The sequence below is a fragment of the Balearica regulorum genome, chromosome 7, assembly GCF_011004875.1.
Source record: "Balearica regulorum gibbericeps isolate bBalReg1 chromosome 7, bBalReg1.pri, whole genome shotgun sequence".
NCBI lineage: Eukaryota > Metazoa > Chordata > Aves > Gruiformes > Gruidae > Balearica > Balearica regulorum.
In genome coordinates this window covers 23,343,397-23,360,597 of record NC_046190.1, presented here as the reverse complement: position 1 = coordinate 23,360,597, position 17,201 = coordinate 23,343,397, and the positions used below count along the sequence as shown (strand labels likewise).

The following is a 17,201-nucleotide window of genomic DNA, read 5'->3' as shown; positions in this document are numbered from 1 at the left end:
ATACCTTTCTGGATGAAGAAGAGTGATAAAAAGCTAATTTGGGCCTAGTAAGTGGAAATGAATCAAGTATAACAAGTTATCTATAAATGATATACATTGATGTTATGTAGAGATGCTGGAATTGCTAGACCAGACTAGTTAATGGTCACTCCATCTCCTGCTTCCTGTTTCCTTTGTGTTTCCTGTAAGTGTTTCAGAGGAAGTTGTAAACTGCACCAATGCATCTAATTTTCTAGTAATGCAATGCAGAGGGAAATTCTTTCACCCTAGCTGATTATCAGCATGCCCTTATGAAGTACATAAGAATTGCACAAAGTGGGATTTCCTGTTTGAGTCGCTCTTGTTGTATTACAAAGCCCTACATAATTAATCAACTTACATGATCAATTTACACAGTCACAGGTCTTCTTGCCTTTCTTCTTTCTAAAGTTTACATCATCATCATCTTTTTATTGTTTTTCTATATGGAGATTATGATAAAATCAATCACTAATTGCTGTTCTTGGGATCTTTTTTTGTTTGTTTGTTTTCCTGAAAATTCTTCGGGTCTGCTGTATGCTTACCTTTTTTTTTTTTTTTTTTTTTTGAGACAAGATGGTATTTAATGACATTAGAATGTTTTCGGCATTATTCTCTACCCTCTTCAAATACATTGGTAGGCCTCTACTGGATTGTTCTGTCGTAAGCTGTTCACAATGATGGCTTAAATTACTGACTTTTTTCAAGTTGCAGCTAACTCAGAACGTACAGTGAGCATATGCATTTTAAACCGTCTTTTCTAGCACAAAGTATTCAACTGGCCGTAACTAAAGTAAATGAACATGTTGGAAGTGGGGTGTGAGCCCATTTTTCTACAGACTGAAAGGATGTATAGCTGTAGTTTAAACCATTTGACCAATCAAGGGATCAATTCTAAACCTCAGTCCAGCCAACACAAAGGGGCAGAAAAGCAGCTGGATCTTCACATGCTGGATCCAGCTGCCACAGAGCTTCTGTGCCATCCGACTCCGTGGGTTATGAGTTCAGGGACACACCTAGAGCAAGATGCTGGAATTATATACCTTGTGGACAGCCTCTTGAGTCATACATAACTAGCCTCATGTTCAAGTAACCGTATGGAGCCAATCCAGCTCTGCCTGCCTCAGGATCAGGGAAACACACATTGCTTCTTTCAGCAGTGCCCAGTGGATATTGAAGAAAAAGCTCAAATGTAAATAACATAAGCAAGAGTGAAAGGCTAGTATTAACACCAACTGATTACATGGTTCCAGATCTGTAACTGCAGATGTCTATTCCTTTCATCTTAAACTCGGCTACAAGAGCCCATACTGACTATTTTGTTCTACTCAAACACTCATTTACAGTGTCTGGGTGCTAAAAATGTCTGATGTGTATATGAAGGATACCATACTGATGTGTATATGAAAGGGGTACCATAAAAATGCAGTCTCATAAAAACAGTGAGAGTGGAGGGTGAGACAAAAGAAGAAGCAAAAGAAAATTCATTAGTGTCTAGGGAGAAAGAATAGATGATTTTTAAATTAGGGTTTTATTAAAATATCAACTCAGTAATGAGTAAGCTGAAAGACAACAGACATTGATATGCACAGCGGGCAGATACACAGCAGGATCAAACATCAACAGAGCGCATGAATAATTCTACAGAAATTAGGAAGAATTGGAATATGGAGAACTAGAGAAAAAAATAAAGGGGAAAATAACCCAAAAAGGAAAGAAAAATCTCTGTTTTGTTCTTAGTTACACCAATGTCCTTTTAAGTGAAATCAGTCAAAGTACTGTGCATTTGTATTTGGCTTACTCTGATTCCTAACGAATCTTTTACCCAGTGAAGCAGATAAAGTACAGTGGAATTTTACACTACCCCTTTCCAAAATAAACCTGATTTCATATAGCTCAGTAGCTGTGGTGCACACGGCAACACAACACAACAAATCTTTGGCCAGACAGTCATCAGGCAAGCAAGCAAGCAAGCATAAAAGCAAGAAATAAAAAAGATCCATAGATGGCAAGATTTTTATTTTAGAAAGGCTGAGGGAAAAGTACATGGTCCTGACATATGCAGCATTCCTTGCAAGGAGAAGGTATAAATGAGAAGAAGGTTCACCCATGCTGAAAAGAGAGTAAGAGTGAACAATACCATCAGGTTCCTGGAGGATTTCTTTGCAATAAGGATATGTGCATCAAATGCACTTGAAACTAAACAAAATGTAAAATAGCTAGTCTGAGAAAAGTCATAAGATAGGACGTAAGCATTAAACCCATATTCAACTAAAGTAGAAATGTAACACAGAACTATATTAGGGAAATAATTTTTACCAAGATGAACAGGGCAGCTTTAAGATGGTTCAAGTGCATGCAAAGCTGCCTTTTAGGGATCCTGCTACAAAAGAGGATTTATTCCATGAGAGGGAAACTCGGTTACTTACTATACAAAGCAAGGAAGGCACTAGTACCTCCGGCATAGTCTGGTGCATGAGTAATACTGAAGAAGTACTGAGAAAGACCTGGGACTGTTAGTGCATCACAAGAGGATAATGAGCCAGCAGAGTGATGTATCTCTGAAAAAAAAGGCAAACATAACCAAATGAGCCTCAGGTAGCCATATCTATCTGAGATAGGAAGGCATTGATGTTACTATCTAATGCACAAGTGGGAATTCACTGGAAATATCACACCTATGAAGCCAGCCACTTTCAAGAAAAATGAATTCAAGGTACAGCAGCTGCAGAAAAGGAGGGGAGGGGAGGAGAGAAGCCTTCTTTCACCTAGCAAAAGATTAAAAGATATGATTGCTGTCTACAAATACATGTTGGGCAAAACCAGCAGTACTGTTCAAATATAGGACAGCACTCTCAGCGATCAAATATGCACAAAATGACTAACCAGGGAGCTTCAGCAATAACTTTCCAATCTAGAAAAAGAACTGAAAACCTTTTGCAATCAGTTTATGAACTGGAGTAAACAATATGGCATCTGAAACAACAGGGGATTGGCCCTGATAACTCAAGAGGCTCCTTTCAGTTCCCTGTTCTGTGCAAATACTCTGCAGCAATGGAGTGAATTGTTAGGGGAAGGATTGACACAGGATTGTATAGCTTCTGAAACCAAGAATTGTTTTGTTGTTTAAGAGCAGTTGATCACAACTTCCTTTTTACCTCTTTCTCACATATTGCCACTTTATGTTTCTCTGCTGACAATTCACTATTTCTACTGTCTCTTCTGCCAGACGTCCTTGCTGCCTGTATGCTGTGCCACTGGTCCCTGTGACCAATAGACTGGCTTCCTTGTTCTGGACCACGGAAGCCACATCTCTGGATGACTCTGCCCTGTGTTCCAAGGCTTTCTCACCCCTTCCGTCCCTGTTCAGTGACTGTCTCTGTAAAGAGACATTTATGTCTCTGTAAAGAGACATAAACAGATTTGTTTATAAGCTCTAATTCCCTTAGATTTTGATCCTAAAATCTTTTATGTAAAAAAGAGCAAGGCTGAGCCTCTAAAAAAGGACCTACATAGGACATGTATAAGCATGTTTCTTCTGAAGACTCGATTCCTTTTGTCCCAGCAGCTAGATGTGAGCACTGGGACTCTTGCTTTTTGACAAATGTATCTGTTCCTTCTGAATCCTTGCTCTGTATAAAACCCCCTTGATATCCTGCTGTTTACTCTGCTGAGAGTAAAATGCTTATCAAGTACTTTTAGTATCTATTCTAGTACATGTGGCATTATTCCTTGTCATTGGTATTACACTTAACTCACTTTTCTGCTAATCTCCCATCAAGTAACAAAAGGCCATGGAGATAAAGCCTCTTTTATCTACCTGCAACCAACTCTGGACAGATACTTGTACCCAGCAATGAGCTCTGTGCTAAACTTTTTGCTTAGGCAAAGAAGGTAGATTGTTTGTGGTTGTTTTTCTCTTCCTCCTCTTGTATCATCACAACAAAATGCTCATTTAAGGCACTTTGTTTCAACAGAGAGAGAAAACTAACAAGCCCTGATTGCTTTGGTTTTTATCAGCTTGTATCCCCTGGTACAAATCAGAATTAAGTCTAGTGCACTGAAGAATTCTTTCTCTCTTTCCCACACTGGGATAGCAATATCCCCCTCACCAGTACACTCTAGGTGGTAACATATTACAGTAGTCTTGCATACATTTAATCGATTGGCCAGCACCAGCATCCTCTGCCACTACCAAGTTTCATTTCTAAACCCCTTGCTCAGAAGCCACCAAGTCTGTCCTGCCACTTCTTTCACCACCCTCCTGTGCTGTGTTCATCTCAGAAAGTGTGTGTTCTCTCCCTTCTTTCTCTATATAAAGACTCCCTAAGCTTCACTGTGGATGACCTGTGAAGTAGGTCTGCAGAGACACTGGACCTACTTTACCAAGAGGTAAGTCATCCAGTGTCACCTCTTAAACAGGAATATGGTGTTTGGTCAGGAAGTTATTGGAACTAAATAGAGAAGTGTAATTGCAATAGTTAGTGTAATTATAATGGATTACAGTAAATATTCTCCTGTAAAATAGCTTCCAATAAAAATATGGCATTGCCATGAAGATGTGATGTTATTCACACACTTAACAGACAAGGTTAAGTGCAACAGAAAAAGCATCTTACCGGATCTCTGTGTTCAGGTGGGCAGCTGAGACAAAAGTTAAGAGCCAGAGCAAAAGACCGTTGAAAAATGTCCTGATTTCCAGGCTCTTGTCATTTATGGCTCACAGTCTGAGTGTCTTCTCCAAAGTCACACAAAAAATCATCAAGGTCTCCTGAATCCCACTCTAATGTTATAGCCACAGGGGGCTCCTTCCTTGCACAAGTAAAGATTGGGCCCTGGCTTTGAAGGGAAGACAAACTGTTCCAGTAACCAACATGATGTATTTGTTTCTGCTCTTCCATCAAGCAACTACTGCATCTGTGGTTCAGCTGAGCAGAAGTTCTGGGAGGAGCAGACCCAAATGCTGGTTGGCTCCTGCCTGAGTTCATTCCCTTTTGGTAATGCTTTATACTTTGTTATACTGCTTTATACTACAACAAGGCAGTTCTTACTTCTGCATGGGAACCCTGTGACAGGACTACATTTCACATAAGGCTGGGAATGAAATTTAAACACTGCCAGGTTGCCATGGAGTGTTGGACCCCATGGCATGGTAGCTGCTGAGGGAAGGGGGACAGCTGTGTGATGAGAAACACAATCAAAGAGTGGAAGGGGCATTGGATGGGAAGATGAATTGTATTCAGTATACAACTCTGACTTAGCCTGAGTTTGCTAGGTTGCTGCTGGAAAGATTTTAGGAGATTAGGGGAAGACTGGTAATGTAATTTGTCTTCCTACCTTATAGACTGAGCTCTCCCAATGAGAGGAGGTGGGAGGTGCCTTGGGGAGGCAAGGGGGAGATGGCATGAACCTATTACAACTTATTCCTGAAAGGCACTGCAAACCACTTCTGATTACCCACAGCATATTTCCTTTCTTATGAAGAAGCGGTGCTGGCCAGCAGGGAGGGTGGTTGCAAAGTTTCAAAACAGGTTTCCTGGGCCGTACTCTGACAAGATGTGAAACCACTGAGTTACTATCAGGATTACTCTATTCTTAGCATCCCAGCGTGTGTTCACCCCCCACATACCACTATCTAAATATAGTCCCTACTGAAGGGCAGATGCTGGCAAGTTGCATCTGACCCCCTCATCTCTTGCATTCTGTTCCCAAAAGGTAGGCTGAATTCCCCCGAGACACGTCCAATAATCAGCATGTCCTTTTGTCTCCCCAGAGCTGTACAAGGAAACTTGTACTGTACTGTTAAAGCCTGATTCCAGCTGTGGCCTTCCTGGCCTCTCCTAGCACTGGCCTTCCCTTCAACACCTTTTTTTCTTCCTTTCCTCCTCATTTGTTGCCTTCACACTTTAACTTTTTTCTCCCTCAGCTGCTTCTGTCTTTTCCCTCCTGTCTGATTCAGTATGATCAATGAGAGGAAGAGGGCAAAGTAATGAAAGAAAACATGCACATGTATGTGCATGTACCTAGGTGCTGCAGACAATCCTCTCTGACAAGAGCCCTTTTGTCACAACAGAAGTCCTGCTTAGAGGGCAGTGAAATGGACAATCTTCTGTGTAAATGTGTTTCATTACTTTACAGTTCCAGTTTTCTACACTGATTTGTATTTCCAGTAGCATAAATCAGTAAAGCCCTGAAACTGGGATCCCTAAACCCAGCTGAAATCTAAACAGGACATTCCTCCCATGTGAGCCAAGGTGTGCCAGGAGGAGTGTGTTTACTGAGGCACAGAGTGGAAAGTATAACAGGTAGGTAGTTACAAGAGGCTGACAGAATTTGTGGGGTTCCTCCCCAAAAGAAGGGGTCAATCCTCACAGTATGTGCTAGGAGATCGGACAGTGCAATCCCACAGGGCCTGGTCTGGGGCTACCCCTGACCACTTATCAGAGTCCTTCAGGGCTGCCTCTCACTCACACAAGAAAGCTCTCCAGGGATCTGCTACAGGAGGCAGAGAGGATTTCTCTCTGAAATGCCGCTTTTCCCATCCTTTCCTGTCTCTTCAGAACAGCTGCTGGGTGACACGTTCCAACCTGTCCGCAGCCTCAGCAGAAGCTCCCTGTTAGTGACGCTTCATGTGGCTCACTGGGTGCCCAGGAGAGGGCATCTTTTGGACATGGGGAGCAAGTGGCTGAGCCCGAGGGCAGCCTGACCTTCAGTGTGGGCAGTGAGCCTGGCTTTCAGACTGGGCAGCCACCCTGGCGCGGAGCCTCAAAGCCTCAGTGCTGCTCTTGCTGTGAGTGAGACATGCAGGCTAGGGGTTGTCATTAAAGGTCTCCACAGCAATGTGCTGGTGGTCATATAAAAACTGGCAGGCTTGTGCTGGTCTCAGTCCAGAGGCTCTCCAGCCTCCGGTACACTGCAACCTGCTGTCATGGTTGTGGATTAAGTCCTGTCCTTTCTGTGCGACGTGCTTTCTTCCTTCTGTCCCTGCACAATCCTCTTGTGCTTTAACCCCTTTGCTTTCCTCCCTGGCAAATGCAGTGGGGTAGGGGGTTGTCATTAAAATGAAGCTGTGAATAGTTTGTTTCCCTCTGCCCCTGGGAAGCAGAGTCATAAACTTCCAGGGAGGATTCATAAACCTGTGGGAGACTCACAGACAGGAACATTTATGTGCTATTTTCAGACTCTGTAGGTCTCCTCCTGTGCTGAAAAAGACCTGGTCCTGTTTTCCCAAAGGGGAATGGAGACAGGGACAAGTCCTTTCCTGCATTATAGAGCTAGTTTTCAGGCTTCTGCAATAGCACTGAAGTAACTATAGTTGCTTTACTGTGTGGGCCTTCTACCCCCCTGGTAAAATCTAAGCATAGACCAAGCCAGAGCCAGCATCTTTACTAACAACAAAAGAAATGCATTGCCTGCTCACATTTCTCAGCCTGCATGAGGCAGCTTGCATCCCACCAGCCTACTCTGATCTAAAGGTGCCTGAAGCAGCAGCAGGCAGCCTGACCCTCCCTGCCTGGGAATCCCAAACACTTGCCTGCAAAGTCCTGCAGTACTATGGGACCAGAGGATTGCAAGAAGCTTACTGGCTCTGCTCTGGGTGGTCACCAGCCCACATCCAGTTGGTTTCAGTGAGCATGGAGGAGTAAGATGGGATGTGAGGAATGCTCTAAGCACCTGCTGACAGCCTTTAACCCCCAGTCCATTCACTCCATATTGGGAGAGAGACTCAGAAAGTGTGTTCCCAACCAGTGCTGAGCACCAAGCACTTGGCCATGGAACAGCAGTTGGCCTTTTGGGGAATACCAGAAGGAGACCCTCCTTCTAACCTCTCTTCAACTTTCTAACTCTTTGCATTAGCTGCTGTGTTGGTAGGCAGCACTGGAAAATGTGTCTGCTGTCTCTTCTCAGTTAACAGCTGCACCTTGAGGGAGTATCAGGAAGCAGCATTTATACTGCAACAGCAGAAAAGTGGTTCTTCAGCAGTTCATTACAGACCCACACGTTCTCATTCCAAGCTTATATTAACAAGGAGGGAGATAAAGGACTAAAATGACAGAGGCTGATGGATGTGGCAGCTGGGATGAGCCAGTCCCTATTTTAAGCATGCAGGCAAAATTTGGGGTCAAGCTGGAGAGGCTACAGAGTGATGAAGTGCCAGCAAACACACAAACAACTTGGAGCATAGCCCTCTTCTTTCCATCTTCTTCCCCAACACCTCTCAATCCTGCTGACAGGCTGACCAGAGAAGGGTGCTGCTCTTGCTAGCTCAACACAAGCCAGCAGGGCTGAGCCCTGGGTGTGCGCACACCCCATGGGTGCAGAGGGCCTGGGCCCTGATACCAGTCAGCCATGCCACAGGACCTCCTTGGTGTAATTTGGCCATGAGAGGTCAGATCTAGGAACTAGCCTGGAACTAAACACCCAGGCTCCATTCTCAGATATAGCAATGCATATCCTGCACAGCTCCTGTTAAGGCTAAAGATTTACTCCAAGTTTACACTTGTGTAACAGGACACCATATGGCCTGATGCAGATGTCCAGAAATACATTGGCCAAAGCCAGTAGAGCAGGAATGCTTGGCAGCAGGAAGTGCCTCAGAGCCACCATCTCTTCCCGATGCCATCTTCCGCAGGGATGGTACCTGCAGGGATTCTGTGTGAGTGTCAGGGATCATAGCAAGGAAGCACAGTAGGGGTGCAGAGGACACACAGCCATGTACAAGGATAGTCTGGAAAGAGTTCCTGTTCCCTCTCTGAAACATAGACTCCCTAAGCAACTTAGGAGATAGGGAATGAGAGGAGAGTCATAGAATTATAGAACCATAGAATGGGTTGGGTTGGAAGGGCCCTTAAAGATCCAACCCCCCTCCATAGGCAGGGACACCCTCCACTAGAGCAGGTGGCTCAAAGCCCCATCCAGCCTGGCCTTGAACACTTCCAGGGAGGGGACATCCAAAACTTCTCTGGGCAACCTGAGAAGACCATGTAGGTATTCCTGAGTCTTTCGTCTGCACTGAAGGACTCAAATTAGATTAGTGATCATGTCAGGCCTATGCTCAGCAGAACGACTCTTGGAACTAACAGGAATACAGAGACCAAAAGGCACAGCTGGGGCTCACCCAAGAGGACTGGTCCTACACCCTGGCAGCACAGAAGTTTTAGGCCTCATTTTATTGTCAGGGACAGAGCAATAGATGGGCCATCAGAAGACAAACAAGTGTACTAAATAGCCGCTGTTCTTCCCTTCATCCCTATCCTCTCTCTTCTGCTTTTCCAGATCCGAAAGAGAAGCAAAGCGTGCCGTGGAGGCCTGTGGGAAAATGACGTGCTAGTATCTATCAATGGGAAGTCATGTGCTGGCCTCTCCCACGCTACTGCCATGCAGATCATTGATTCCTCCAACGGCACGCTCAACATACGCGTGAAAAGGTAACATGTTCCCAAGTGCCGATGCTGTGACAGTGCAAGCAACAGGGCAGCTTCATCCAGAGCAGCAGCTATCCATACCTAGCAGAAAGAAGGCAGGCCTGAAGCCTTTGGTTTCTCCATACTGCAAGGTGTACTAGGAGGACTTCCCCATGGCAAACATGTGGCCATCCAAAGTTTTGCACTGTCTCTGTGCTGCTTTCCAGAGTGCGTGGCCCTGGGGCTGAACTGACCCCAGACCTCCCTGCCCCTCAGGCTGCAGGAAAATGTTTGCAGTTTGAGGGCTATGCTGCAAAGAATGAGCAATTTAGGCTCCAAGCAAGCAGATGTCATAGCGCAGTTCATCTCAGCAATTAACAGACTCCAGTTCATTCTGGGTAAATAACTGTACTGTAGAAATGGATTTGACTACACATTGCATAATTGAGCCAAAATTACCCAAGTATTTACTACAGCAGGCCATTGTAGTCCAACAGGGTGTGAACTGACTTCCACAACAATAAGAGGTGTGTAGCTGAGTCCCTTTTTACAGGAAGAAGTATCTTTGGCAGTCTCTAGTCCAGCAGAATACTGAAGATCAGGTTCAAATTTAAGCACAAAAATGGGCCCAGTAATGTCCCTGGTTCTACCTGTGCTAAACTAACCCAGTGCCTCAGTGCATGCTGGATGAGGCCCTAGCTGTAAATGAATCATATAAAGACGAAGGCAGCAAAGCTGTGTGAGGTCCCAGCTAGTCCAAACTGCCAAAACAGAAGTCGCTCTCAGGAAGTAAGGCCCTGGTGAAGGGGGCTGGGAGATGTGATTTTCTACAGCCCTGAAAAGACAGAGCATTGTGAACAGTGGGGAGGGAAAGCCATGCTAGTTGCTGGCATCTGCAAAGCAGGGGCAGTGGTGGGTAGTGCTTGGAGAAGGAAAGCCTGGCCACGTAGGATCTTCCCCTTGGCTCAGGGAAAGCACTGGTGCCTTCTGATGTGCTCACCCTATACCCTAGCTGTGATTAAGTGGGATGAGTGAGCCCTGCACAAGGTGTCCAGAATAGCTCCTGGTCCCTTGCCAAGGCCTTATCTCACCCCATCAGAGCCTATCTGCAGCCAACAGGTGCCCAGGCAAATTCCAATGGGCCAAAATCAGCACACTTTGAATTAGCAAAGTGACAAAGGCAGGCTTCTTGCAGCCCTCTGGGAACAAACATCGGATGGTTTGGAAATAACGTAACCAGTTGGCTGCATCTTGGGGTAGTGGAGAACTCAGCAAATACTGCTTTCTGATCACATCTCTATTCCCACTTCATATTTATGTTCCCAGAGAAAACACCAATCAGTCCTGTTCAGAAAGGAGAGGTAGCTGGATGACTCTGGAGTATGCAAGGTCATATGTGTATTTCTGTCAGTCCAGGATGTGTGTGAAGAGAGGGAGAGACGTTGTAACCTGACAGTACAGAACAAGAGAAATTGGCTTACAAGCAGTGATGCTTTTCAGTTATCTGGTTGAGTATTTAAAGAAGAGAAAGGACTGCTCTGTTTTTCTTGGGAAGCTTTGAGTTTGCTCCCCAGTGAGAGTTCATAACAGCAAATATTATTAAAAAATAAACTGTCAGAGAAATTGTCCCACCCTAAGCTTCCACAAAGGTTTGCATTTGACATGAGTATAAATTTTTCACAGTTTAGAATTGGGATCCAAGTCATGAATTCCACAGCTCTACAGAGGCAATGCTGTGTGCCTGGCTTCCTGGTATGCATGCTCAGAAGGCAAATACATAGCGCTCCTTTGTAACTTTGTAACAAGCCCTGGTGACTCTGGCAAGGGAAGGAAAAAGTTACCTGCCCCATCTGTGTGGTCTGGAGTCAAAGTACCATTGAAATCCAGACTCACTTTGAGGAGAAGGGAGGACAGAGCTGGATCTTTTTCCATCAGCATAGCCAGTTCTCCCTCCCTCTGGCAGTCAGCAATCGGGCTGACTGCCCCAGTCTGCCTTGCCCCTACTCTAGTCATCCTTCCAGCTGACTTACAGGCTAGAAGTTGCTATGTCTAAGCTAAAGGCAAATGTCACCATGGATTGGGCTGGCTGGCATGACTGCAGTACAGTCATCAAAACCACTGGTAGCTTGCTTGCGGAGCGGTCCTACAGTGAGCAGGCCACACATCAGGGTGAGCTGCTACCACCTACCACAGGATAGCAGAGTCCTACCCCTGAAAACCACTTGGGCCTTTTTCTCCTAAGTATTTGCTATTTACTTCCACATAGAGGTCAGGGTAAACAAGCAGCGCTGACTTTTGTTTGGAGCCCACTCTGAACTAAAGCAGTTTCGGGGTGCTGGGATCCACAGAGCTGACGCAGCTTCCACGGTACAGTCCCAGCTGCAGGAGCAGCTGGAGTGCAGTGTGGTGCTGAGGCATGGTCTTCCTCTGGCAAGCAGCCGGCTGTAGGGGTATGTCCCACCGTCCTGGGGAATGTTTGCTATGCAGTAATTCACCTCCCCAGGAGAAATGCCTGGGGAGCTGATTAAGCTGGCTCAGTAGATTTTTATGCTCTTAGGGCATTCTGATTTTCAAGTGCTCAACACCTGGTTTTCAAATAGTCGTGAAGCAGAAAATCAGCATGAAAGCATGTAGCAGATGTCAGACATCAATCTGCCCTTGGTGTCTGCACTTCAGGTGTCTGTACCACCTGAAAGGCACCTGAAACACCAGCTCAAACCTTACCCCTCTCTCACATGTGGGGGTTTCCTTCCAGCTCAGCCCCACCAACGAGACCTTGCTCACTGCTTTTCCTTCTTCCCGCAGGATAGTTGGTGGGGAACAGATCGGCCCACGGCTGCAGCGTTCCCCTTCTCCAGGGCAGCGAGTGCTCTCCCCACCGTCCCCACTCAGCCCCCCGGTGCAGCTACTCAGCCCTGAACCAGCAGGAGCCCCAGCCACCACACAGCCCTCACAGCCACGGAGGTCACAGAGGCACCTGGAGAGCCTCACCTCCCCGCCAGACAGTGAGGCCTACTATGGTGAGACAGACAGCGATGCTGACAACGTGGCCCAGGAGAAGCACCGCCGGGCTCGCAAGAAGAGCCCACGCTCCCCACCCGACAGCACCAACAGCAAGGCTGATGCACCTCAGGATGAGGTGTCCCTGTCCGAACAGAGCGGCTATGAGAGCATGCCAGAGGCTGCTGCACAAGGGGGAGCCGAGATGGCCAGCTCCAGCGGGGTGGCCAAGAGGGAGATTGCCTGCCCGCCTGGCAGCCGCACAGACACTCCATTCTCAGAGAGTGAGGGGCAGTTGCAGCCACCATCAACAGAGGGACAGGTGACTTCTCCAGAGGCGATGCTCCTGCCCCATGCCACCAAGGTTATCCGAGCAGAACGCCATCTCATCCCCATGGTGGGGCCAGTGGAACATCCGGTTGATGAAGACCTAACCACCACGTATGTGGAGAAAGCCAAGCAGGCCAGTAAGTCCTTTGCACCCTGCTGCTCACCCATGCCCTCTTCCTACACTGGATCACCTTCTAAAAGCCTCATTCCTGCAAATGTCAAATAGGTTAGCTTGGGAAGAAATCAGACATGCAGGGACTGGGGCTTCCTATTGCAGCGTTGACACTGGGGTCTACCTCACCCAAGATGTCCCAAGGAACAGATGAGAGAAAGGGTCTGGTATCTGAGAGTCACTTGTAATAGCTGCAGCCACACAACCAGCTGTGCTCTAGCACCTCTATGTGCTGGAAAGAGAGTGGAGGTCATTGGTTTCAACACTTTGGGCTCAAGAGGACTCAGGGGAAATGATGGTGTCAGGAAAGAAGTTGGGGGTTAGATTTCCCATGCCTGGCCTTTCAGAGATCTCACAGCAGCTCAGTGTTGCTCCTTAGCTATCCGTGTGTCTGAGCACAGGGCGCTCGTTCTGAGGGGCTCCCGAGGAGCCCCCTGTTCAGCTTAGCTCAGCTCTCCATGGGCACAGAGGCATGTAGCATTACACATGATTAAGGATCGAGCAGAGATAATATTCAGTCAGCCTAAAATAATGTTGTCAGTAGCTCATTTATTTCTCTCACCCTGTCAAGCTCAGGGAGGGACTTGTCTACATCGACTTTTGGAGGATGTTTTCTCTGCACAGACTTACTCCAGCAAGGGTGTCCATGTCTGGCAGCAGCTGGTGAGCTCTGGTAGAATTTATCACTTTTTAGGTATCAGCAGTGGAGGGCTGCCAGCAAGGACAGGCAGGAACTGGTAAATCAGCTGTTGGAACACTTCCTTGTAGTGGGATCCCTACTAGTCAAGACCTTTCCACATGGAATAAAGTACTGAAAAATGTAGTGTAGTACACGGGTGATGGACCTGAAGTGACCTTAATTGTGAATATCTTTCATGGTTTCTGCTACACATGGAGTGTTTCAAACCCAAACACGAAGGCAGAACAAGATGTTACCTGATTTCACAGTTGTGATCTATCCAATAATATTAAAAACCAAGCTAATCAAAACCTTTTCATCTGAGTACCTCAGTGTGCAGTATGATTGACTAATTTACACTTCTCTGAGCCTAGAAATGCAGCAGGTTTTAAAAAAGTGACTTAGCTGGGGGATAGAATGGGAAATAGACAGAAAACTTACTAGACTGAATCAGAAATAAAGCACACAGATTCTAACTTCTGATTCTCTGCTCCAAATACTAGACATTTTTCCCCAGGCAAGATAATATTGCAAGGCAATTATTAAGCTCTCTTTTCTCTTTCTCTTTTCTTGGGCTAAACATTCTTTTATCTGTTCTGCCTAAGGGATCCTATAGAGGTAACTCAAATTTAGGCTGCCTCTGTCAGGCACTGTCATACTGCTCTGCCTTGTGTTGAGAGAACAGACTTGGTTGGGTCCCTCATGTCTGGCCCTGCTGGGCACTACAATGGACCTGGTGCCTTGTACTATTTCTTCATAGTCTTTAGCACTCACTTTCCTTAGGAAAGCAAAGAAAGTAGCAATTTCGGCCTCCCTGAGGATGAAGCTATTTTTTCCCCCTTTGAATAATGTACAAGCATGAGGTGAATGTTGAGAAAGGCATGTTCAGCTGCTCCCTGCCACCTGATAGTCCTAGCAGTGCATGAGTAATTGCTTTACATCAATACTTATTTCCATGGACAGCGTCAGTACAGAAGGCTCCCAGGAAAGCCATGTATTTAATGCATAGCATTTCTGATGGCAAAATAATATCCCATGGCAGAAGGTGATGCAACTCTATTGCCAGCTAGAGGTAGGGTTCCCAGAAGCACTGCAGACTGAGATAATATTTTATTCTCCTATTACCCCTCCACTGCTCACCCCCCTTCTGCTTTATGTTTGGTCATGGGTGTTCTTATGTAAGAGTTACTCTGCCATGGATGGCAACTCACATGGCCAGCTCGGCCTCTTCTTGGGCTAGGAATCTTGGCAGTAAATGTGAAGGTAAAACTCCATGTCCTGATCATGGTGGAGCACAGCAGCCATTAAAACAAAAGTCATGATCAGCAGCCAGTAAAAGGAAGAAAGAGGGATGGAAGGTGTTCGTTATGTGGTGAGCAGAGCTAAGGAGCACCTATACCTGGAATAAACACAGGAGGATGAGGGACTTCTGAGCTGCATTGGCTCCGTGGGGAGGCTGCCTGCAGAGAAGCTATCAGAAGGGAGGTATATGGTACAGCATCTCTTGCCAGGAAGAAGTAGCCTTGGCAAGGATGTTTGTGCTTGCATTAGTTCAACTCCTACAGCTGCTCCAGGCTCCCATGGAGCCAGCAGAGTTTAAAGCTCTCTTTCTGTGCTTTTGCTTAGCAATACCCACTGCACAGGAGCCTAATCTGGGACACAGAGAGTCCTGGGTTTTGCTAGACAGGAACACAAAATCAAGCTCATGGTTTAGAAGCTAAGTGAGTTTTTAAAATCTGAGTTAACTATGGTAGGTGACTTGGATGATCAGTCATAGGAGCTTGGGGCTTGATATACACACAACAGACATTTAAGGACCATTCTGACTGCCTAATCAGATGCCTGCCTCATGGAGCACTACCTCCCTAAATATATTCCCAGCACACCTGCTCAGCACACGCTCCTTGCCTTGCCATGGCTTTCTCTATTATGACTCCCACTGCTGCACCGTAAGAATGTGAAAAACTCCTTTTTTGTTGATTGGGACTGTAACCTAGATTGTTCCTCCTCTTCTAGAATGTACTCCTTTCTCATGCCTGCTCTGATCTTTCTCCATTTTTGGAGTATTTCTCTTGCCCTTTGTATTCATTCTAACTTTCATTTTAAGCTACAGAGCCTTTCTCCCTTTCCCACCTGTCCCTGCACCTCAGGCAAAAAGAATTACAGGTATAGTATTTCTAGATTAGTATCTAGAAACATCAAATTTCTAGATGAATAATTGAAATCTCTGTACAAGAACAGAGACACATAATAATTCTTTTGCACACCACCAAGAGTAGCAACTGACATTCTTCACAGCTCTATTGCCCTGCAAGGATCTCAGTAAGACTGCTATTGCCTGTCAGCTCTTGGGTTTTCTCAAACTTAAGAACTGTAGCTCTAGTCTTTATTTCCTATCTCTGGACCTTTTGTAGACCTTTGTCTTCACTGCATGCTTTCCAGAGCTCTGAGCCTCACAGATCATAGGCAAGTTGATTCAGTCCCCCTGCCTCCCCTTTTCTGTGTGATCTTCCTTCCTTTCTGATGTTGTTAGCAAATCTGATCTGGGCTGACTGTATACTGTCCTCAAAATCATCAGTGAAACTAGAAAATGCTTCCCATATTCGCCCACCATCTTTCCTAGTCTCACCAGGATGGGTGATCAGTTTTTATGCTCTGATTGTTACTGGTTCATTTTCTCTTAATTTTCATCTGTTTGACATTTCTCCAGTACATGTAGTTTTTTGCATCAACTCCACTAATTCCTGACAACTACAGCTGCTTTCCCTGCCTTTGCTAAGAGGAAACAAATCACACGGCAATTGCCAGAGGTGTCACTGCTGTCTAACACCTGCTTTGCATCACAGTAACACAGGAGCAAATAGAGCTCACTTATTTACTCTAGGCAATGATTTGACTCCAGGAGCAGAATACAGTGTGGTGGCAAGTACCAACAGCCTGAGATGAGGATTTGGCAGTGGTGGGGTGGAGCAAAATAAGCACAGGAAAGAGGGGACAGCAGCTGATGGTGGATGCCCTGCATGTTGTCAGCTGCTGAGCTGTGCCTCTCCTTCCCTGGTAAAGGCACAAGGCCTCAGAGCTCCTTAGAGAGGCAACAGCCTTTGCAGTGAGGTTTGGGCCCATCTCTTTTCCAAAGTTCCTGTCCTATTTGCACATTGGTATTGGCTCATTTTTTCCAACCTGTGGGATAAGCACGTACATCATCCCAGCCCTCCACGGGACACGTGACTTGGACATGCCTGCTCAAAAACCACTCACAGCATTGCTGATGCAGACTAGTGGGGCGGTGTGAGGAGCCACACACCATCCAAATGTGGGGAACTTGCCCTACAAGTAATAGGACTTCAGTCTTCATTGCTACCCAGTGGCTACTATGCACCCTGGTGTTTTGCTCGGTGGGTCAAGAGAACAGCCAGCAAACAGGGACTCTTTGCTGTACTTTAAATGAACTACATGAGAGAATTCATACATGTGAATAGCCAATACTTTGCCTAATCCCAAGAAACAAAAGTACAATTTTTTTTCCTTCCCACTAAAACAGTAACTTGGTCTCTTTAAAGAGGTGATTAATCCCTGGGGAAACTGGGGAACTTTAGGG

At 45.9% G+C, this 17,201-nt stretch overlaps 2 protein-coding genes across 2 annotated transcripts in view; one reads left to right on the top strand and one right to left on the bottom strand.

The window, feature by feature from the left end:
• Nucleotides 1–17,201, bottom strand: part of SEC24C (SEC24 homolog C, COPII component) — a 101,732-nt gene that overhangs the window by 43,177 nt on the left and 41,354 nt on the right. The window lies entirely within an intron of this gene.
• SYNPO2L (synaptopodin 2 like) overlaps nt 1–17,201 on the top strand; it is a 37,231-nt gene that overhangs the window by 2,772 nt on the left and 17,258 nt on the right. The window contains 2 exon segments of the mRNA XM_010307604.2: nt 9,295–9,446; nt 12,228–12,889. Of these exon segments, the coding sequence (XP_010305906.2) occupies nt 9,295–9,446; nt 12,228–12,889 (814 nt within the window).